This window comes from Paralichthys olivaceus, chromosome 18 (assembly GCF_024713975.1).
Source record: "Paralichthys olivaceus isolate ysfri-2021 chromosome 18, ASM2471397v2, whole genome shotgun sequence".
Taxonomy (NCBI): domain Eukaryota; kingdom Metazoa; phylum Chordata; class Actinopteri; order Pleuronectiformes; family Paralichthyidae; genus Paralichthys; species Paralichthys olivaceus.
In genome coordinates this window covers 1,912,815-1,934,311 of record NC_091110.1, presented here as the reverse complement: position 1 = coordinate 1,934,311, position 21,497 = coordinate 1,912,815, and the positions used below count along the sequence as shown (strand labels likewise).

The following is a 21,497-nucleotide window of genomic DNA, read 5'->3' as shown; positions in this document are numbered from 1 at the left end:
ACAGCTCAGATCCCCACAGCTCAGATCCACGCAGCTCAGATCCACAGCTCAGATCCACACAGCTCAGATCCACACAGCTCAGATCCAGATCCACACAGCTCAGATCCACACAGCTCACACCCACACAGCTCACATCCACACTGATCGCACGTAGCTCAGCGATGGGCTGACAGAGGGACTGCAGGGAATAAACGGGCAGCGCTCCGCAGGGTGAGTGTTTGACCGCCTCCATAAATTCATCTAACACAATCACCCTGATCGTTTAATCAAGAACACAACATTCAGCAGTGAACCTGAAACGACAGAGATGTAGAGTGATGCACCGGGTTCAGAGAGACGAGTTAACCTGGTGGCTGATGTCCCAGCACAGAAATACAAGGACGCAGGCGACGCAGAGAGAGATCTCTGTATGTTGAGAGCTGCTTGATGCAAATCTCATGCAGGGATGATTTTAAAGGTGCAGCTGAATTAATATGAGCGTGATTATGACTCATAATTATGTGAATCCAAAGATGGAGCAGATGTCAGGGTGGTATGAACCATTACCCCGCTGTGGTTCAGTATCCGGCGGCACATAGGAGACTTGGCAGCTTGTTATATTTCACTTACTGTGGCTACTCATTTTCCATGATGCGTGAATTGGCTCCATTTTTGTTGTCTGCTAAGTTTGAGGTGACTGGTGTAACAAATATCTATCTATAAATACCTATTTAGAAATGTGCATCATGGGATCTAAGTTATTGATATTATGTCCCAGAGCCCATCCACAAACAGGGCTGCAAAACCAGCTAAAATATAGGAGCTGCCTTAATGTCAGTCTTGATAGTTACTGGTATATACAGTGTCAACAGAAACCTTTCTAGTAACCATAAACTGACAGAGCCTGGAACTTGAAGCCCCTGGAGCAGTTCCCTACCGTGCCTTGTTTTTAATCCGGCCTTTGCAGAACCATGATGAATATTTCTGTCACACTGGGTCAACACTCAGAGGAAAAGTCTATATGAGACTACTCCACTGATCATCAGCTAAAATGTTGTCCGTGCTCTTATCTTATACATCCCTGACATATCAATACATCCTTGCCCACCTATACCCAACTGTATCCAGCCTAACATAGCGGTCTGTAAAAGGTCCCTTCACCCACATGATGTTCTCTCTTCTCTCCAGTGGTATCTGTTAGTGAAAATACTCTGTTTTTATGAGACACAACTTTTAAAAAATCGACCTCCGCCTCAGAGGGAATAGAATATGGTTCCTGCCACACACATGATTTTTTAAAGTTTAATTTCCCCAGAGAATTTGCTTAGTTTTAGTTTGCTACAGGAATATAAAATTGCATTAATTTGCTAAATACTATAATATATCCGTATTACCAACTGGGAATTTAACGTATTTTTCAACGTCAGAGGCTGCAAACGCTCCACACTCATGTCAGATTTAATGCTAAATGATGGCCTACCACAATTCATATGTGTATGTTGCATAATGTACAGGGGCCCCACCACTCTGTGCGTAGGGTACCAAGGGCCGGAGGGGGCACCACACATTTCACATGAACTGTGGTGAAAACCCAATTATAATTTTCCCCTGCTGCCCTCTGCTGGACATTCTGCAATATTGAGCTGGGGAGGGGACAAGATAAAAGATCATCTTGATACCATAGACTGTATATCAAAAGGTTGATGCCTTTACTGTGGGTTCGTGACCCCTACATGACAGACCTGACTTTAATGCTCAGTTAAATTTATATTTACATCTTATATACAGAATGGAGTTATATATATATATATATACATATATATATACATATGTATGTTATTAGACACAAAATGTTCCAAATAATACAAACAAGTACTACACTGATGTGACAATGTTCAACAAGCTCCAGCACACAGATAGCAGATGCACATATCTGTTCCTCAGTTACAGGAAGGAGAGCTGTGATGTAACACCAGGCAGACAGCCAATCACGGAGGTGCCAGCAGACTGCTGACTCAGTGTTTAGCTCCGCAGCATCCCTGGCCTCATGTAGTGAATTCTCTGCTCTGAGATAAAAGGTGTGTTCACTTTCCCAGTCTGTAAGATTAGTTATTTTTGAAAATGAAACACACTATAATCCATCTGTTGGATGTAATAATATATGTCATGCATTGTAACAGCAATTAGTTGTGTATTCTCAAAACAGAATAAATGAAATAAATGCAAATAGTATTTAAAATGTATTTTCTATTTTTGAGTGATTAATAGGGTTCACCTCAGTTATGATTGAAATCAATGTATACACACATCCACATCCATCCAGTCTCAGAGTCCATTATGTGCTACTACTTGTCTTTCATTGAGGACAGGTTACTCTGTGGCCACTCTGCCATTAAGCTCCGATTTGTGGAGTGCTGCAGTGATACTCGCCCTCCTGGAAGTTTCTACCATCCTCACACAGGATCTCTGGACTTCAGCCAGAGCGATCATCAGGTCCTTGGTTTCATCTCTCATTAAGGCCATTCTAACACGATTGCTCAGTTTGGCGATCAGCTATAGTCGTGGTTGTTCCACAATTTTATGGTTTAAGAATCATGGAGGTCACTGATGGATTTTTGAAAATTCAGCATAAGGCTGCAACAAAAAATGTGACTCAGTCTGTATTTTTTTACATTGTATGGTCTTATTCCTTTTCATCAATAGGGGACGCTGTAGCACTGTAAATATTGCTGCAGAGGACACATTATAAGAGTGATGTGCACAGAAGAATGTCAGAAGTGCCCTTACAGACTGTTATAAAAGTTAGCTCTCTATTCATGACTGGGGTTGGCCATTTCTTGCAGCCTGAGGATTTGTACAGGACATCTTGTCATGCAAGTGGCACAAAATGATTCTACTTTAGAGAATGTTATGTTATATAATCTTAAGATAAATTTAACAGTTAGGTGTTAAATTAAGTTTAATCCTGCCATTGAACAAACACACATGATCCTGATCCTTTCTGCAGCAGTGTGCACTGATAAAACTGGAAACCCTCTCAGGGGGCATGTTGTTGCTTTACACATTGGAGGAGTTTTTACACCACAAGGCAGGATTAGTCATCAAAACATTTTCCCACAACTGAGCACATTTTCTGACTGATTGTGATAGCTCTGTTGTTGCATAAGGTAGAGCCATGTAGGGTAGATGTATATGTAAACCTTAAAGAGAATTTTTGGAATATAATAATTGCATCTTTACAAAAGACAAATCTCTCCGAATTTTTCAGAAGGATCTGCAGGGCAACTTTCAAATCCCTTATTGTCACATGTGAAGAAAGATAGTAAAATTCTGAGTGACAGAATGGTAAAACCTGTAACTGAGGATTTATCATTCTGTTACTAAGAGGCCTTAAAATTCAGAGATCAGAGAGTCAGATTTCAATGTAAAAATAGAAGCTTTTAAAACAGGGGTTACTTTCAGACAGAGGAAGTGAACTTCACTTCCCTCAGAGGGTGAGATCGAATGTGTTTGACATAGACATAATAAGGTGATAGAACAACGAGCACAAAGTGAGGTGCACATCATCATATGGTGACATTTTCCATCCATCTGTGCATCAAGTCCAAAGAAAGCTGAAGCCCCTTGAAGCTGATCTAAAGACTGCATGTCGCCGGTGTCTGTGTCTGAAATGTCACAATGTTGCGCCATCTCTTTCACGTTGCTCTTCCATTTTTAACTCTTAGTCTGACACTGTGATTCTCACTGCAGCATAATCCACTCACTCACAAAGGGTTTTTCATGAAGTTACTTGGGGTTTTTGTTGTTACTGTATTTGGTTTGTGTTCATAAAGTTTTCTCCATACGAAAATCGAAAAAAGCATTTGAAACAAACGAAAAATTGATGACTCACACACATTCAAGCAGACTTTTTTTTTTTTTTTATGTGACTTTGTACTGATAAAAAAACTCAGTGACCTTTGTGTTGACTTGGAAAAGGAATGGTGATGAAAGTGAATGAGGGGTTGAAATCACTGCATATGCAGCATATTTATGACATGTTCATTGCAATGGGAAAGTGAGTTTAGCATGGTCCTCACTCTAGAGGGAGAAAAGCTGAACCGGTCTCAACAAAGTGAAACAGTGACAAAGTCAACATACAAAAACCAGTGTGCACTTCCTGAGTGGTGAGCATGCTCTAGTAGTGATACATGACTGACCCACATGCAAACACACACAGATACACACACACATGCATGCACAAAAACTGTCTCTACCCTCGGGGGAATTCAATTTATTTTACCGCAGTGACTCGAGTTCCCATGGGTGATTCAGATTAAGGACTCCATCATATAAAAACAAGCAAACACACATGCATGCACACACAAATAACACAAAGCCAACAGAGATTCCATTAAGCCTAGAACCACACTCATATGATTTACTAGTTAAACTCATGACTTTATCATCTTTATTAGTCTACTTTGGACCATACTGGTCTTAGTTTTTTACCTTTTAAAACTTTTTAAATGCTCATCTGGACAGAGCTGATTCCAGTTTAAAATAAAAAATCATCAGGGTGACCTAAGCCTACGTGAAAGTGTGGGTACATAGAACCTGCTTATGCAAATGAATTCTTAGTTATGATATGAAAGAACTTTATTTAATTGGGGAAACAAATGCAACATATAATATGTTATAAATCAAGTTATATAACATTCATAATTTAAAGACGAAGTAAATTGCTTAGCCTAGTCAGTCCACTATGGTTGGTTCTGAATGAGCCAAAACACTAATTTTACCATCTGTTCTAAAGCAAATATAACAGTTGTATTGTCTTTATTATTTACTTTACCTTACTCCACTGCAAAATCAAAGAGCTATAGTTGCTAATTACAATTTCAAGTCATATAAATCTTAAATAATGTCCTTTTATATTCATATAAGTAGACTATCCTGCATGAACATCAGTGCATCCAATCACATTGTTATTATTCAAATTAAATGTTTGCTTAATAAATCTCTCTCTTTACAACACATTTAATTATATTGGTGGCATAGTTGGAATTCCATATGGCCCGGTTTGTGTACACCATTAAACATAAATGTTTCATGTAAAACAATAAATCTGCATCATCAGAATCAAATAATAGTTAGATAAAAACGTATTCCTCACATATAAAGGCTTACTGTCATATTTAAATTCTTTTAACATTTAATTGTCATGTTTTTTAAATTCATGCAGAATACAACAGACACAAAAACAATTCATTATAATAATTTATTAAGTCATATGTTATGTTCTATTATATATCTGACCTGAAAAATTAATCGACTCTGTTCCAGTCATTATTTTCTGTTGCTTTTAACTTCCCGTCATTCTCAGCATATTTTTACCCCATGAACTAAAGCTAAAAATGAAATGATCTTTAAGTTGGTGTTTTATTTGTTTGTGGCGTTACAGTTGTCACATCATTTCCTGTGTGCAACAGATGAGTTGGTCAGTGTTGAGATAAAAAAGGGAAGTAGGAGTTGAAGAAGTTGTTGAAATGAGGAAGCTTCAGTTCTCCAGCAGCTCACTTCGTGTCAGTGACCAAATTATCAGAGAACCTGCCAGGAAACACAAAAATAATCAACTGTGAGTGAGCGACTGCTTCTTGTTCATGGTTTTCATTTCTGGTTTGTCAGGAGCTGCTGAATGTGAGATGACCTGTTCACGTGTGTTTAAGATTGTCAAAGGACTGAAGGAAGTTCTCTAGAGGAGGATCAAACTCTGCCTCTTCCACGGACACAGTAAGCGCAGACTTTACTACTCAACTTCTCGTTTAAAATGTCTTTGTCAATGTCTCTCTCTCACTTTGCTGAGTTATTCTGGATCAGAAAAGAAGTCAAACATTCCTGTTGTTGCCAGTGCAGAAAGCCTTGTTTCAGGAAATTAAGATGACAGCATAAGAATAGTTTTGTTTGGACAAACTGATTTAAATATGGAATAATGGTATAAAGTAAATTTTGCAGAAGATGGTATGTACAGTATACAGACTGTAATGTTAAGCATTAACACCTCAATGACCCAAAAGTTCAAAGTCAAAATACCTCAAAGGAAACTGGCCCCTGCGAGGATATATTCTTATATGTCGCATTGAAATACTCTTATTGTGGTTTGTTGGGGTGTAACTACTTTATATACGGTTGTGCACTCAAGGCTCTGAGTTTAATTCAGCAGTTTCTGACCTCAGGATTGGGCCCTGCTTTAAGAGCTCCACAGACATCTTGGGAGTTGAGAAATGATTAAGGTGTTGGAAAGTGTTATGTGTTACATACATTCAGAGGAGAAATGTTGCTGTGTTTTGTAATGAGTAATAACCCCTAATTCATTAATTTTGCTTCTAATCTGCAAAGAAACTGACAAACAATGTGTTGCAGTAAAAACTGCATTTCCCCAGGAAATATACTGGAATTAAAGTATTAAGTATCAGAAATACCCAATTGGTTAAACTTCCTAAAGAAGAGAAGCTTATTTTAATTCATTTACATTATTTTGTCATATAAACGTAAAAAGCCTCCTTATAAAGTAGAGTAGCCAGTAGAGTAAGAGAAGAATTATCAAGGAAGTTATTTTTTTATTTCAACCATTATAATATGGCTTAGAGTGTAATAAAATATCTAACTATGATGAAGTGGCAGAAAGATCTCGTGAGAAAGTGTCTGCAAACGAAAATTTCCTCTATATTGTTTCTAACAATAAGATACTGAAACACACCTTTCTGAGGTAGGTCACTGTAAAAAAAAGAAAGAAAATGGATAGATAATGCAGTTACAGTAACAAGAGTTTACTATATCAAATCTTCACCAAATTATTTGTTTGAATCTACACATTTCACATTTAAAGTTGAAAAACAAACATTGTAATCTATATTTAAACAGTTATCTTTATTAACCAAATGCATTCCTGCTCACTGACTTCCTGTAATATATATATATATATATATATATATAAACCAAATCGGAAAGAAACAATGTCTAAGATAAAAAAAAAAACTGGACATGCTCAAGAAAATGTGTAAATACATTTAGTGTTTGATATCAGCTTCCAAAATCTTAACCTTAGTAAGAAAATAAATACAGTAAATAAAAAAACAGTTAAAGCTACTACGCAATCTCATTCTATAGAGACTTATACATTACAGATTTACATATAAATAGCACAGACATACAAACTGTTCCTTTATAGTTCAGCAAACTTTGCAAAAGCCTCATATGTCAATTAAATCTGGTGTAAGTGTGTGAAGGCTCTGGAGTTTTGGAAGGTTGAGAGACAAAGGACGTACGTCAGGCTGAGGAGAACATTATCAGGACCATTTAGCACAGCCGTTTCCTTAATTATGCTGTTCCCATGAACACACAAATATGATCATGACTGAGGATGTTCCATACAGCTAAAGTAAACTTAAATGTAGATTAGCCAAATAGTCTGAAAGTAAGAAAACACAACTGAGCTCAGTCTGTGCAGCTACACATTGTCATCTTGCTTTGCTGAGTGTGGTTAATGTTGACAGAGCTAGCATCAGCAGCCTTTTTCCACGTCATCTCTTTCAGTTCAACAGGTGTTTGGTGACCAGATTCAGATGATGCGTCCTTCCCTCAGTAAAACATATTGCTGCAGTAAAACACACTGTCTTATTCTCTAAAGAGAAAAGGCAGAGGTATTCAATTGAAATTAAAAGTTCGACAAACACAAATATGGGGCGACAACAGTTAACATATATATGATATATATTTTTATATTTATGTGCAAAAAATAATGGAATAAATGTTAATAAACTGGATTAAGTGTCTTCAGATACCATAAAAGAACTTTGGATGGCAGAGGTGCTAAAATTTAAATAGATAATTATATATGAAGGATTAGGCTTGGAATCTTACTGTTGCATGTTTAGCTTGACCTTGGTAGCATTTATTTCATTCACAATGTGTTTCTCAAGCTGAATTTTGATTTTTTTTTTTCAAATTCCTTTTCATTGCCATCATTTTCAGGCTTGTCAGTAAATATTTAAGATATATAATGAAAAAAATCTACAAAGTCACATACGTTTCCCTTACTACTTTTTCTTTTGTTTCACTGGACCATTCACACACACTTCAGTAAAGCTAAAATATAATGATGGGATCCATTTATCTAATTTGTAGCTTAATATAAAACTAAGTGGCTGCTTTACTTGCTAGTGCAAGCTAGCAAATTGAAATAATATAATACAATAAAATATGAATTTGTACTCAGAAGTCTATGGCAGGTTAGTAATGAAGTAAAATCCCTAAAAAATATATACTTAAAAAAAAAATCAAGCATTATTATATATGATGATACAACACTATATCTACCGGCAGTATCAGTAAGGATATTGTTGCAGTTATGACGTTGAGGGTCTATTGGAGGCACAGCAGGTTTGTGTATATTTATATATATGTCGCTCACTTGCACGATCAGTTTCCGCGCTGCAAATACGATCAAGTTCCTGTTTGAATTTTCCTGTTTTACACTCCCCTAACTGTGTACACAGAGGTGCAAGTCAAATCTCACTAACGGAGTTCACTCTTTGTTTTTAGGATTATTGCATCCCACTGGCTGAACTTTGTGACAGGAACATCCTTAAGGGAGCCATCTTCCAGAAGCCTAAATGGCTGACTTTGTGCATACACTGCCATTCTTCTATGGCAACATCACCAGAGAGGACGCAGAAGGATACCTAAAGCAGGCAGGCATTGGCAACGGCTTGTACCTGCTACGGCAAAGCCGCAACCATCTTGGAGGCTTTGCACTCTCGGTGTTGCACTCAGGCCGCTGCTACCATTACACCATTGAAAGAGAACCAAATGAAAAATATGCTATAGCTGGTGGTAAAAGCTACACAAGCCCTGTGGATGTGATTGACTACCACTCACAGGAGTTGGACGGCCTTGTGTGTCTCCTCAAGAAGCCCTGCAACAGGCCCGCGAACATGCAACCGAAGGTGGGGCTGTTTGAGGACATGAAGGAAAAACTGATCCGGGAGTATGTAAAGCAGACCTGGAGCCTGCAGGTTAGTGTCATCTCTTTATTCTCGTAGCTCTTCTTATCATTCTGTTTGTTAGTGTAACATTACTCATACGGATGCGAAACATTGGTCAAGGGGGGCGAAAAGCACAAACAGTCAAACAATCAGACTTTGATTGTGCTGCTGATCTTACTTCATTTCCTGATATACAGTATTTGGCTTTTACCACTCATGTTCTCAATTGCAACTGCACACCCTATATATAGTTAAAGCCAGTGTCTTACTGACCAGACACAGATCTGGCTTGGTCAGTAAAGTTTTCTTTTTATAAATACAAGATCATTTGTCACGTATGTGTTCAGGGGGCAGCTCTGGAGCAAGCCATCATCAGCCAGAGGCCTAAGCTGGAGAAGCTCATTGCCACCACTGCACATGAAAGAATGCCCTGGTTCCATGGATCAATTACACGAGAAGACTCTGAGCCCAGGCTACAAAATGGCTTGCGTACAAATGGAAAATTCCTGTAAGTATTTTACATGAGTTCTTAATAAAGCCTTGGGGTATATTTACATTTGATAGACTGTAATGGATTTTAACAACTGTCACTGTTTGTGAAAAGCTTGTTCAGAGATCAGGACATCTTGAATTTGCTGGTATGCAAGGTCTCAAGAAATCAAGCCAGTTTCTTCACGTGTTCATCCCTGAAAAGTTACAAGAAAACACACTGAGAGTAGTTCAAAGGAGAACATTTGTCCTCCACTGACCAGGAGTGAAATGTTGGTGGATGTGGGCTAGTAGCAGTCCCATCAAATATTGTCACTACCACCCTGAGACCAGACCTGCTACTATGGTCCAACACCCTTTGCATCGTCTACTTCATAGAATCGACAGTACACTGGGGGGATGCTGTTGATGAAGTGAATGAGAGGAAAAGGGCGAACATGGCATGGTTCTTCCTGCAGGTTCTTTACTAATGGGGGCATTCAAGAAGGTCATTAGCAATGCAATGGCGGGATTGACAATTGCTGACTGCTGGTCATTATAGTCAGGTGGAAAGAGAGCAATTGTAAAATGTTGGCATATTTACACTGTAGTATTGTAGCCTATTCCAAACAAGTGTTTTTTTTTGTTTTCAATCGAAAACAAAAAAAGATTTTCCACAGAAGCATCAGACGAGACAATGCTTTTTTTTTCCTATTTAGTTCTTGCTAAAGGCAGTTATATCCTGTCAAGAGCCACAGACACTGTTGAGTTCAGACAACGGAAACAATTCACCTGGAGTTACAACTCTACCTGTACAGTGTTAGATTTCCTCTATGCTCTTTGCTACATTTCATAATTCTGTGGTGCAGTTGTTTTGCACCACTGCAAATTAATAGTGAGAGTTACGAAATAAATGGAAATGCTGAAAAAGACAACATCCCACAGCAACAGTGCAGAAAATATTTCTTTACTGTATATTAAACTCAAGATGTGTTCTGCTTTGGTACACTTGAACGAAGAGGGTGTGAAGAATTTACCTCAACACACACACACACACACACACACACACACACGCACAGACATGCTCACTCACTGTGGTTTCCGGTAGTTTGCTTCCTGAAGTAGCCAACAAGAGAAGCAGAGTGAGGTCTCTGCTGTCCCTTTTCTAAATAAGTTGAAGAAAACATAGTTAAAACATTAGACGAATATTGACAAAGTGTTTCAGGTGTTGCATGGCAAAATTAAGGAGTAGAATGATTGTCAAACAATGATCAACATGTAAAAATAAAGGTAGAAAACACATTTAAAAAAATACTGTAGACTGAGTTTTAAAAAACTGATACAAAATGTTTTACTTAATTAGCATTTGTTGATGAAAAATTTGAATGTGGTTTGTGTTTTTTATAAAATAAATCAATCGGCCCTTGCATCAGGTGAATGTTTAAAAATAACATTTGACGAAGTCTAAAACCACAAACCATGAGCTCTGGCCCAGAGGTAGTCAGGTCACAATATAGATAATGTTATCTCAACATTTTGAAGCTCCAGAAGCTTTTCCATTAAAGGTGCAGTGTGTAGAATTTAGTGATATCTAGTGTTGAAATTGCATGTTGCAGCTGAACACCCCTCACCTCACCCTCTCCTTCCAAACATGAAAAAGAACCTGTGGTAGCTTCAGTTGTCATAAAAACTCAAAGGTGTTTAGTTTGTCCAGTCTGGACTAATGTAAAAAACATGGTGGCCTCTGTCGAGAGGAGCCACTCCATGTAAATATAAAGTATTTAAATATAAAGGGCCTTTTCTGGGGTGAAGAAAACGACAATTCATACAATTTAGATGAAAAAAACTAGTGAAAACATCATGAGGATTATTCTACATTAAATTTCTGTCAATGGTTCCCATTCACCTAAATCTTACACATTGGAGCTTTAACCTTGTATTTTGTACTGATAGAGTTGTTGTGACAAATGACCCAATTTTTTATAAATACATGTGTGTTGTTCTCTACATTATGTATTCAAGTCATGGTAAATTAAATAGTTTTGACCATCATCTATTGCCACAGACAGCATCTGTAACTCAGTGTGTGTGCTCAACAGCGTTGAAACCTTACACTGAAACTGTTGCAATGGTTCAATAAAATGTTTTCTTTACTAACTTTGTGATATGTGGGTGTGGGTATCACTACAACAGTTGACCAACCAGAGGCCATGTGTTCAAATTCAACCCTGTCTCCTCGAAATTACATTTACATGTATATATTAATTTAGCCAGTGTTTGTCCCGTTGTGGTGACAATGGTAATGGTAGTTTTCATGACAATTAAAGTTCACCACAGGTTCTCTTTCATGTTGTGAAGGGGAGGGTGAGGATGAGAAGTCACTAAATTCTACACACTGAACCTTTAATGTATACATATTATAAATGACATGATATGTAATGTATACAAGCTTTCTTTACCTTCACTGTCTGAGATGCAACTCTTAAGGCATCTGGTTCAAGGCTCAGTAGATAGTTGTCCTTATGTGATAACTGTTGACAATGCAATTTCCGCCCATAGCATAGACCAGAGCTATTCAACTAAATTGGGTGAGATAGGAAAATCACTAAGGGGGCCACACAGAATAATTTTCAACTAATGGCTACAATTAACTCTTCTGTTACTACATGGAATAAAGTAGCATTCCCTTTTTTTCCACTTTGGAATCTGTATAATCAATTTCATCAGCAGCCCATCCATACAGAAGGACAGGTATGATTAAGGATTGATACAGGTGTGCAAAATGTCATGTTACACCCAAAAACAACAACTGGTGTAGAACACAAGATGAATATAACAACAGTACCCATCAGACTGTTGAGCCTGTGAGACTCACAGGCTCTGATGAAGGAGCTCAAGCAGAGTTGTTCAAGCCACTGGGAAAATAACGTTTGTAGAGGAAGGACATGAGACGGGATTCAGTACCTCTCCTCCGTCCTGCTGCTGTCTCTGTCTACAGGTCCCATTGAACCTAATAGATATGTCGTAAGAGTTTAATCAGATCATGACAAATTAACATTATCACTCAGACTAGAGACAGACAGATTTCATTGTGACATCGTGCGTCAAGTAGTTTGGCCGCTGTTGTGTGTGTGTATACATATGAACGTTGCCATGTTATGTCGTTGGCGTCATTTGGAGTCTGTGCTGTAGTAATTGGGGGATGGGGTCACCATATTGACATCTTGCCGATAAACACGCTCCACCAATCACGAGTCAGTCTCAGCTGTCACTCATCTTTCACGCTGTTTTTAAAAGCCTCAAGCGCTTTGGCTCCACCTTTGGGATTTGTTGTATTGTCCATCTTTATATACAGTCAATTATCCATTGTGAGCACTGAGCAGAACTTGTCAGTATTGTCCCATTTCTTCTAATTTTCTTCTTCTTGTGTGGACAGGATTCGACAGAGAGATTCAAAAGAATCATACGCTCTATGTTTATTACATGAAGGACAAGTCATGCATTACCGCATTGACAGGGACAGGAATGGAAAACTGTCTATTCCAGATGGCAAGACATTTGACACCCTGTGGCAGGTTAACACAACTATTTTCTCATATTTCTTCTATACTGTTCATCTTTAACTGTGACGCTGAGCACCAGGTTTTAAACGTGTCACAGCTGCTGCCTGATGCATCGGTGATGGGACCAACTTATTCTCTGAAAATTATTATGAAGAAGATTGTCAGTGTGATCAGTGTCTGACATGTGAACTTCTGTCTGTGCCACAGCTGGTGGAGCACTACTCATACAAACCAGACGGCCTACTGCGAGTGTTAACAGAGGCCTGTCCAAGACCTGATGGAGATATTGGTAAAAATTACTGGAGTGTGACTGTCTGTCAAAGTCTGCTGTATATCAATGTTCATATCTAATCCACGTGTCATATGCTGTGCTCATACTCATACTGATACTGATAGGACGGCCACTACTCCCAAGAGACCATCCTGGACTATCTACTGTCCTTGTAAGTTCTGTGTATGTGTGTGTGTTGTCACACATGCATTTGCATATTCTCATATTTAAAGCATTGCTGCATCTATCTCTCTATCTATGTATCTATGTATCTATCTATCTGTCTATCTGTCTTATCTGTCTGTCTATCTATCTGTCTGTCTGTCTGTCTATGTCTATTTGTCTATCTATCTATCTGTCTGTCTGTCTATCTGTCTTCTCTGTCTGTTTATCTATCTATCTATCTATCTGTCTGTCTGTCTGAAATATGAATATGTCTGTAGTTGAAATATGTCTAAATAATATAAATCTAATCTATCTATCTGATTTGAAACAATTATTTGGTGTTCAGAGTAAAGAAAGAAATCTCTTATATTGTGAATGAACAGTGTTGCTTTGTTTCCTGTAGTTTAGATTTGAAAGAGTCAGGACAACTCAGTGTATACTCACAGAAATGTACCTTTTCCTGAGTCCTGAGTGCCACTGTAATGACCGTCACATTACCAGGTCACATACTGATAACCTCTCTGACATTTTGGTTTCTAGCACAGTGCAGCAGGTGGAATTCGCTCCATGTTCAAAACTGTTCCCATCCCTGGCCGAAAAAAGGTGCACTAACACACCTCCTGCCTCGTCATAAAGCCACTGGTCACAGCAGTGTGTAACACCCCCCACCCCTCAACACTCTCCTTGTGTGATTTTGCTTCTTAGTATCTCAACCTAGAATTTTCCTTGAGTTTTTTGTCCCTTTGCTGCCGCACCCCTCCTCTACCTGACAGATCGCAGATCAGGGCAGATCATTTCACAAGTGGAGCTGACCGCACACACAAACTTATTTTAGTTATGGTTTGTGTGACACTCTATTACCATCTAGAGGCCACTCAATGCCATTACATACTGAGTCACAGCCTGCAGTCTTCTGCTGTATCCCTTTCAGTGGCTGCCTCCAGCTGTAAGTGCACATCAAGACCAAACATGTCCTCATGGGTCAACATGTCTGTCCTGTTCCAAAAGAGCCTTCTTTTGACCGTTCCCAAAGAAAAACCACCATGGTCCACACTGAAATATCTCAACAATTAATGGATTGTCATGAAATGATCCTCAGGTTGATCAATCCTTATAATCTTACAGCTACCAGCAGGGCAAACCTTTCTCCTCTCCAGTGAAACAGCCTTTCATACAATGCCATGGACTCTGCACCAGAATAAGACCACCTTGAAAGTAGGGTCCACTCTAAATTTATATATTTTTTTGACCAAACAAATACAGGAGTGAAATGAAAACATTTTACCTGGTCCAGCTTAGAAACAGGTGATTTTTGAATTGAGGGAAACTTTAAAATGTATGCTTTCCTATCATTTACAACAACAAAAAATGCATCTGTTTTTCTCTCTTAGTTACACAAACCTGTCACAAATGACAAAACTGATGATGAATATCACATGTTCACTGACGAGTTACATAATTTTAACATATGAACAACACCCTGATCAGTTTTTCTAACTGAACAAAATATTCATTTTGTTTAGTTACATATTAGTTTATATATACAAACTATATAGTATGTTATATTAAAATATATTTAGGAAGCTTATGATTCAATCAAATTGATGTCAAGATTCTGCAATTTAACAAGTTTCAGCAGAACAGAATTAAAATGAAAAACAGTTGCAATTAGGTGAACTCTCTTAAATCACGAACGTGTGCAACCTTAAATCTGTAGGAAGGGATGTGGATGTTAGCCTTTATTAACTGAATTACCATTTTTTTTAACCAAATATGAGGTCACACCTTCCTCATTAGAGACTACAGAAGCATAACACTCACAGTGGACCGTGGGATATTTCGTGTGAGAAGATCCATCGGAAGTGTCAGTGCTGAGGAAGGGACATTTCCTGGAGAAGCCTTTGGTTTTGAACAGCCTTGTCAGCCTTATGATGTGTTTGGTGTTGAAATGTGAAAGGAGGACACCCTGAAATACACTGAGTTGACCTCTGAGAGGTTAGATGTTCAAACATTGGGAAACCCCCATCCTGTTAGGTGTGATCATTGAAGGAGGCAGCCCCTGAATTGATTTCTGCCTGAAACTTGTGATTTGTTACCTAAAGCTAAGCTTTATGCATCTCACACCTTTTCAGCATTTCCAACTTCTATAAATTCAATTGCTTTTAAAAATGTTTCTGTGGTGCTCTAGTCAACAGTGCTGGAGACCCAGAAAGGTTCTTAGATGTTTCTATTTTTAAAGCAGGGGTGTGGGACATGTTTCAACGTTCACAGATCATTGACTCTGAGCTGTTACAAAGTGCCCGAGGAACATCTGAACAGCAAATCATTAGTAAACTTGTTCCATACCCCTTCTTTGAATGCATGTGAATGAAGATGTTAACACCAAGCATTTATTCTCTTCGTCTAAACCCCCTGTATGGATAATCATACAATAGCCCATTTAATGACAGCCATGTATTAGAGTGATAGAGACTGATGACTGGTGAATTAATGAAAGGTTCTAGAAACACAAATATACTCACCTTTTGCCAATGGGTAGCTTTAACAGACACATATTTGAATCTGACCTTGGTTTCATTTCAGTCAATCACTGTAATACAGGCTCCATACAAAGAGTGGCTCCTTGCTGCATAAGAAAGACATTTAGTTATTGCCTGTTTATGGAATGAATTCACAGTGTATCCTGTGAATAATCGTGTGTTTTCCCCTCTATATGTTCTCTCAAACTTTGTCTTTGATAACTGATCACAGAGCCAGGGATCTCGACAACACCCCACGGATAATTTCAATGCTTATGACACCAGGGTACCCAACAGTCAAGCAGACAGCATTGGTAAGTTATTTAAACTTTGGAAACAAATATGGAAAAGAAAGTTTCCCAGTGTTTCCTTGCTGACTTGCTTGTGTGTAATTCCTGCGCTGAAGCTCTGATCAACTTTGAGAGGTTGGTTTCAGATTTACTCAGTTTAGTGGAAGCAGACAGAATAAAATGCTTTGACTGATCAGACTGAAATGTTTGAATGCTCATGACAGGCCTTGATTTCATATCTGGACTAAACAATTACATTTATGCCAGCTTCAATGAAGAAGGGAGTCATCACAGAGTACTTCTGTACACACCACTTTGTTTTTAAAAGTATTATTTGTGTAGATGCATTAAATACATCTTCCCTGTCTAAAGATGAAAAATGATCTTTCTAAAGACCTAAACTGCCACAGCACATATGTTGGAAAATATCAATTGCCGGCTGGATTATTTTACAAAGGCAACTTGTATTTTTTGTGAATAAAGGAATCACTACATTTATTAACAGCAGTCAAGGCCACAAGATGGTTGAGATAGATTTTGGGGGTGTACGAAGTGTACAAATGTCACACCGGAGAGCCCTGTCCCATTTATTTCCCAACAGACCACTTTTCTTCTTAACCATGGCTATGATCATTCTAAAACCATAACTAAATCTAGATTATTGTAACCATGCCAACGAAGGTCCTTTGGACAGAACAGAGTACTTGTTTTAACCCAAACCATGTTTCTCTACCTATGAGGGCACCTAATAAAGAATTCATTTCAAATCAAGGGCTTGTTATAGTATTGAAATGTTTTGTATCTAATTTGTATCTATTGAAATGTTTTGTATCTAAGTACAAATTCTGTACAAGACGGACAAATTGCTATTCCTCTTACGTGACATGGTCGTTTCTCCATCAGAGGCCATGCCAATGGACACAGAGGTGTATGAGAGTCCATATGCAGACCCAGATGAACTCAGGAGCGCCACAGTGGATCGCAAGCACCTTTTCTTGGAGGATGGAGAACTGGGCTCTGGGAACTTTGGTACAGTCATAAAGGGCATCTACAAGATGAGAAAGTATGTTGAATCACGTGTTGGTGTGCTTTTGTGGATTTGTAGTGAGTGTCAATACATACCTGGTCATTCTAACAATCGCTCTGTATTAGGACAGAAAAGCCTGTTGCAGTAAAAATTCTGAAGAATGATGACAACCCGTCGGTGAGAGAAGAAATGCTGCGAGAAGCCAACGTCATGCAGCAGCTGGACAATCCTTATATTGTCCGGATGATTGGCATCTGTGAGGCAGAGAACCTTATGCTGGTCATGGAGCTGGCTGAGCTGGGACCTCTCAACAAGTTCCTCCAGAAAAACAAGTAGGTGCTCCAAATGGATCCTGAATATTCTCCTGAACGAGACATTCCATTGACAATTCTTATTTCAAATTAATACTATAGACACTAGCGCCTGTCTACAAGCTACTGCCCCGTGGCAATGTGTTTTCATTATCAGTGTTAAAGGACATGATTTGCTCAGTGGACATGTACCCCTCAAAAAATTCAATTTTGTACCCTGATATCTGTAAAATCGCTGTTTGTATTAAAGTTGCAAATTCAAATTCATTATCTATCATTTAGCTTCAGTTCTCGATCATAGAAAATAGTAAAGCTTATTTTAGTTTGTTATATTATAGTTGTGTATATTTAGCTTCTGCAGGTCATTAGTAGAGTTAGTAACAACAAGTGTAGTGAGCTTTCCAAACAGCAGCAAATCACAGACACGTATTTTGAGACAGCATTCTATTTTAAGGTTTATTCCTAATTGAGATGTTGGTAGAGAAAATATTTCAAGTATAATTAATTTAATTCTTAAAAGATTGTTTTTCTACATTCACAGTTAAAATAACATTTGACAATCTACAGGCAAACTACCATGAAGAACATCACAGAGCTGGTCCATCAGGTGTCCATAGGGATGAAGTACCTGGAGGAGCATAACTTTGTTCACAGGGACCTTGCTGCCAGGAACGTGCTGCTGGTCACGCAGCACTATGCCAAGATCAGTGACTTTGGCCTCTCCAAAGCTGTTGGAGAGGATCAGAACTACTACAAGGTAACTGCCTTCACATAGTCTATGGTAACAACAGTGGTGGGTAAACTTACAGTAAAATGGGGACAATATGGCTGTCCCCCACATTTTTAGGCCTTGACATTTTACAGTTTTTTACAGTTGCAGACCAGTAGAAACATTATTTCATTTAACATTATAAATCTGTTACTTAGGACAAGTTGTTCTGGTTTTTTAAACTCAAACACTGGGACTTAAACCAAATAAAATGGATAACAAGTATAATTTTAGATACCTTTATCTTAAGTCTCCAGTTTAATCTCTCAGTCCACAACAGGAGACCCCCAGCAGACATTACAATATCTGCAAAGGTGGCAACAGCCTATGTCAATGTGCATATTATAAACATACTGTATCATCCAGCATTCCATCATCCTCTGTCAATAGAAGAATTGCACTTGCTTAACAACCGAAAGAAAAAAACAGCTAACACAGTCTCCTCAGTGCAATGGTGTGGCAAAAACAACACAATCAGACCCACTGATGTTTTATATGTATCTCTTCCTACAGGCCAAGGGTCATGGGAAGTGGCCAGTGAAATGGTACGCTCCTGAGTGTATCAACTACTTCAAGTTCTCATCTAAAAGTGATGTGTGGAGCTTTGGAGTGCTCATGTGGGAGGCCTATTCCTACGGCCAGAAACCATACAAGGTGTGACTATCACTCTCTCACTCACTCTCTCATTCACTGTCTGGCTTTCTAACTCACTACCTCACTCGCTCGCTCACTTACTCACTCACTACTTCTCTCACTCACTCACTCACTCACTCACTCACTCTCTCACTCAGTCACTCTCTCTCTCAATCACTCAGTCACTCTCTCTCTCAATCACTCAGTCACTGTCTCACTCACTCACTCACTCACTAACCTTTCTAACTCGCTCGCTCACTTGCTCACTCACTACTTCTCTCAATCACTCAGTCACTCACTCACTCTCTCTCTCAATCACTCAGTCACTCACTCTCTCACTCACTCACTCAGTCAGTCACTCTCTATCTCAATCACTCAATCACTGTCTCACTCACTCACTCACTTTTCTAACTCACTACCTCACTCGCTCGCTCACTTACTCACTCACTACTTCTCTCACTCACTCACTCACTCTCTCACTCAGTCACTCAGTCACTCTATCTCTCAATCACTCACTCACTGTCTCACTCACTCTCTCACTAACCTTTCTAACTCACTACCTCACTCGCTCGCTCACTTACTCACTCACTACTTCTCTCAATCACTCAGTCACTCACTCACTCTCTCTCTCAATCACTCAGTCACTCACTCACTCACTCACTCACTCAGTCACTCTCTCTCTCAATCACTCAATCACTGTCTCACTCACTCACTCACTTTTCTAACTCACCTACCTCACTCGCTCGCTCACTTTCTCACTCACAACTTCTCTCACTTGTAGTAAGCAAAACCTGTGATGGGGCCTCATTTCCTCCAAATGTGTCACTGTTCACAGGGAATGAAAGGAAATGAAGTCATGCAGATGATTGAAAGTGGAAGCCGTATGGACGCCCCAGTGAACTGTCCACCAGAGATGTACACCCTCATGAGAACTTGCTGGACATACAAGTAAGTGACAAGCTGTCCCTTATCATCATCACATGTGATCATGTATGTTGGTGACATCAGACTGTATCACAGCAGACAGGAATAACCTCTTGACTTTTTTCACGTGTTACAGGGCAGATGAACGAGCTGGATTCACCGTAGTTGAGCGAAGACTACGAGAGTATTATTATGACATCGCACAGTGATTCTTCCTTAAGATATTATGAGACTATGCAATATGTTGGCTGATGGAAAAATGAATTTAATAATGAACAAATGATTGGACATGGTTTTGAAATATGCATTCATTTGTAAAACATAACAACACTTCAAATTGATGTATCCAGCTGTAAAATCCATGTTACAACAAACAAACTATACAACTAATGCAGTGTTTCTTGTAAGTGCATTGTATGTATTAAATATTTACCATTTCAATGTCATCATAGCTAAACCTAAAATCCTTGAATAAAAGTTTATTGTTTGAGAGTAATGCAGAGTCTGATTTTTCAAGGGGGCTCCACAGAATACAACACCTGCTGCACTTAGACCCTAGAATCAGATCAGAAAAAAACTGTCCCACAAAAAAACCTCCTCAGGAATCTTCAGGAAAAGCAACAGATGATAAGGATAACAAAATGTACAGATACATTATAAACACATATACAGGACATCTACCAACTCCAGGGTGGAGCCAAAGACCTGAGACCTGGAAAGACAACAGAATACGAGGCACAGACAGTAAAAGACTGGAACTCCTGAAGGATGAATTTCTAATCATCTAGAAGGTTCTTGGTTTGAATGGGTTTTTCTTTGTATAGTTTTTATATGGGTTTTCTCCAGGTTCTCTAGCTTCCCCACCACAGTCCAAAAGCATGCCAATTGTGGTGAGGTTACAGTAATTGAAACTCCAAACTGATTGTAGGTGTGGCTGTTTGTCTCTATGGCAGCTCTGCCAACTACACCAGCAGGTAGCAGCAGAGTCAAAGTCATAAACAGGTTCAGAGTTGACACTTTGAGCAGGGCTGCTGTCCAAAGCAAGAACTCGGCCCACATTTTCTTTTTTGTGAAAAAGAATGGAGGGACAGTTTACTTTCACACATTATATCATAGTTGAATGGTCCACATAAAGAAAGTGATCACACCTGCAGGTGTATGTTATATACATGTATAAGGTCTCAAAACTGAATTTTACCAAGGTTGTGCATTTAGGACTCAAGTGTCCAATTAATCTCCACCTTTTAAAATCTACCTGTACCGTGAACAAATAGAACAAACAAATAGCTATGATAAGTTATACAGTGTGAACTGTGCGGCGTTGTCCTAGTGGATGAAAAGAGGCACATCAGACTGGAAGGTCGCTGGTTTGAGTCTATGGACTGACAAAAATATCTGGACTGTAGGATGGACCAGACCTGGATCTGCTAGAGTCCAATGGGACAGATGGACTCTCCCTATCCCACTGTCTAACTCCCCCAACATCTGCTCCCCAGGCACTTTCAATAGTTGCCCACTGCTCCATGTGGTCACTGTGTGTATTGTGTTCCGT

At 38.9% G+C, this 21,497-nt stretch overlaps 1 protein-coding gene across 3 annotated transcripts; it reads left to right on the top strand.

The window, feature by feature from the left end:
- The first annotated feature begins 79 nt into the window (after nucleotides 1-79).
- On the top strand, nucleotides 80-20,441 carry syk (spleen tyrosine kinase). Of its 3 annotated transcripts, none has more exons than XM_020081639.2 (15): nucleotides 80-210; nucleotides 5,647-5,751; nucleotides 8,563-9,035; nucleotides 9,353-9,513; nucleotides 12,910-13,048; nucleotides 13,244-13,325; nucleotides 13,433-13,479; nucleotides 14,013-14,075; nucleotides 16,224-16,305; nucleotides 17,185-17,344; nucleotides 17,434-17,640; nucleotides 18,187-18,376; nucleotides 18,902-19,042; nucleotides 19,857-19,969; nucleotides 20,082-20,441. In XM_020081639.2, exons 3-15 carry the CDS (start codon nucleotides 8,634-8,636, stop codon nucleotides 20,152-20,154), a joined length of 1,860 nt encoding a protein of 619 aa, XP_019937198.1. In that variant the 5' UTR covers nucleotides 80-210; nucleotides 5,647-5,751; nucleotides 8,563-8,633; the 3' UTR covers nucleotides 20,155-20,441. The 3 variants fall into 3 exon arrangements, with proteins under 3 accessions (XP_019937198.1, XP_019937200.1, XP_069370009.1); XM_020081641.2 differs by lacking the exon at nucleotides 80-210 and adding an exon at nucleotides 5,414-5,596 and having other exon boundaries at nucleotides 5,688-5,751; XM_069513908.1 differs by lacking the exons at nucleotides 80-210; nucleotides 14,013-14,075 and adding an exon at nucleotides 5,414-5,596 and having other exon boundaries at nucleotides 5,688-5,751.
- The last annotated feature ends 1,056 nt before the right edge of the window (nucleotides 20,442-21,497 follow it).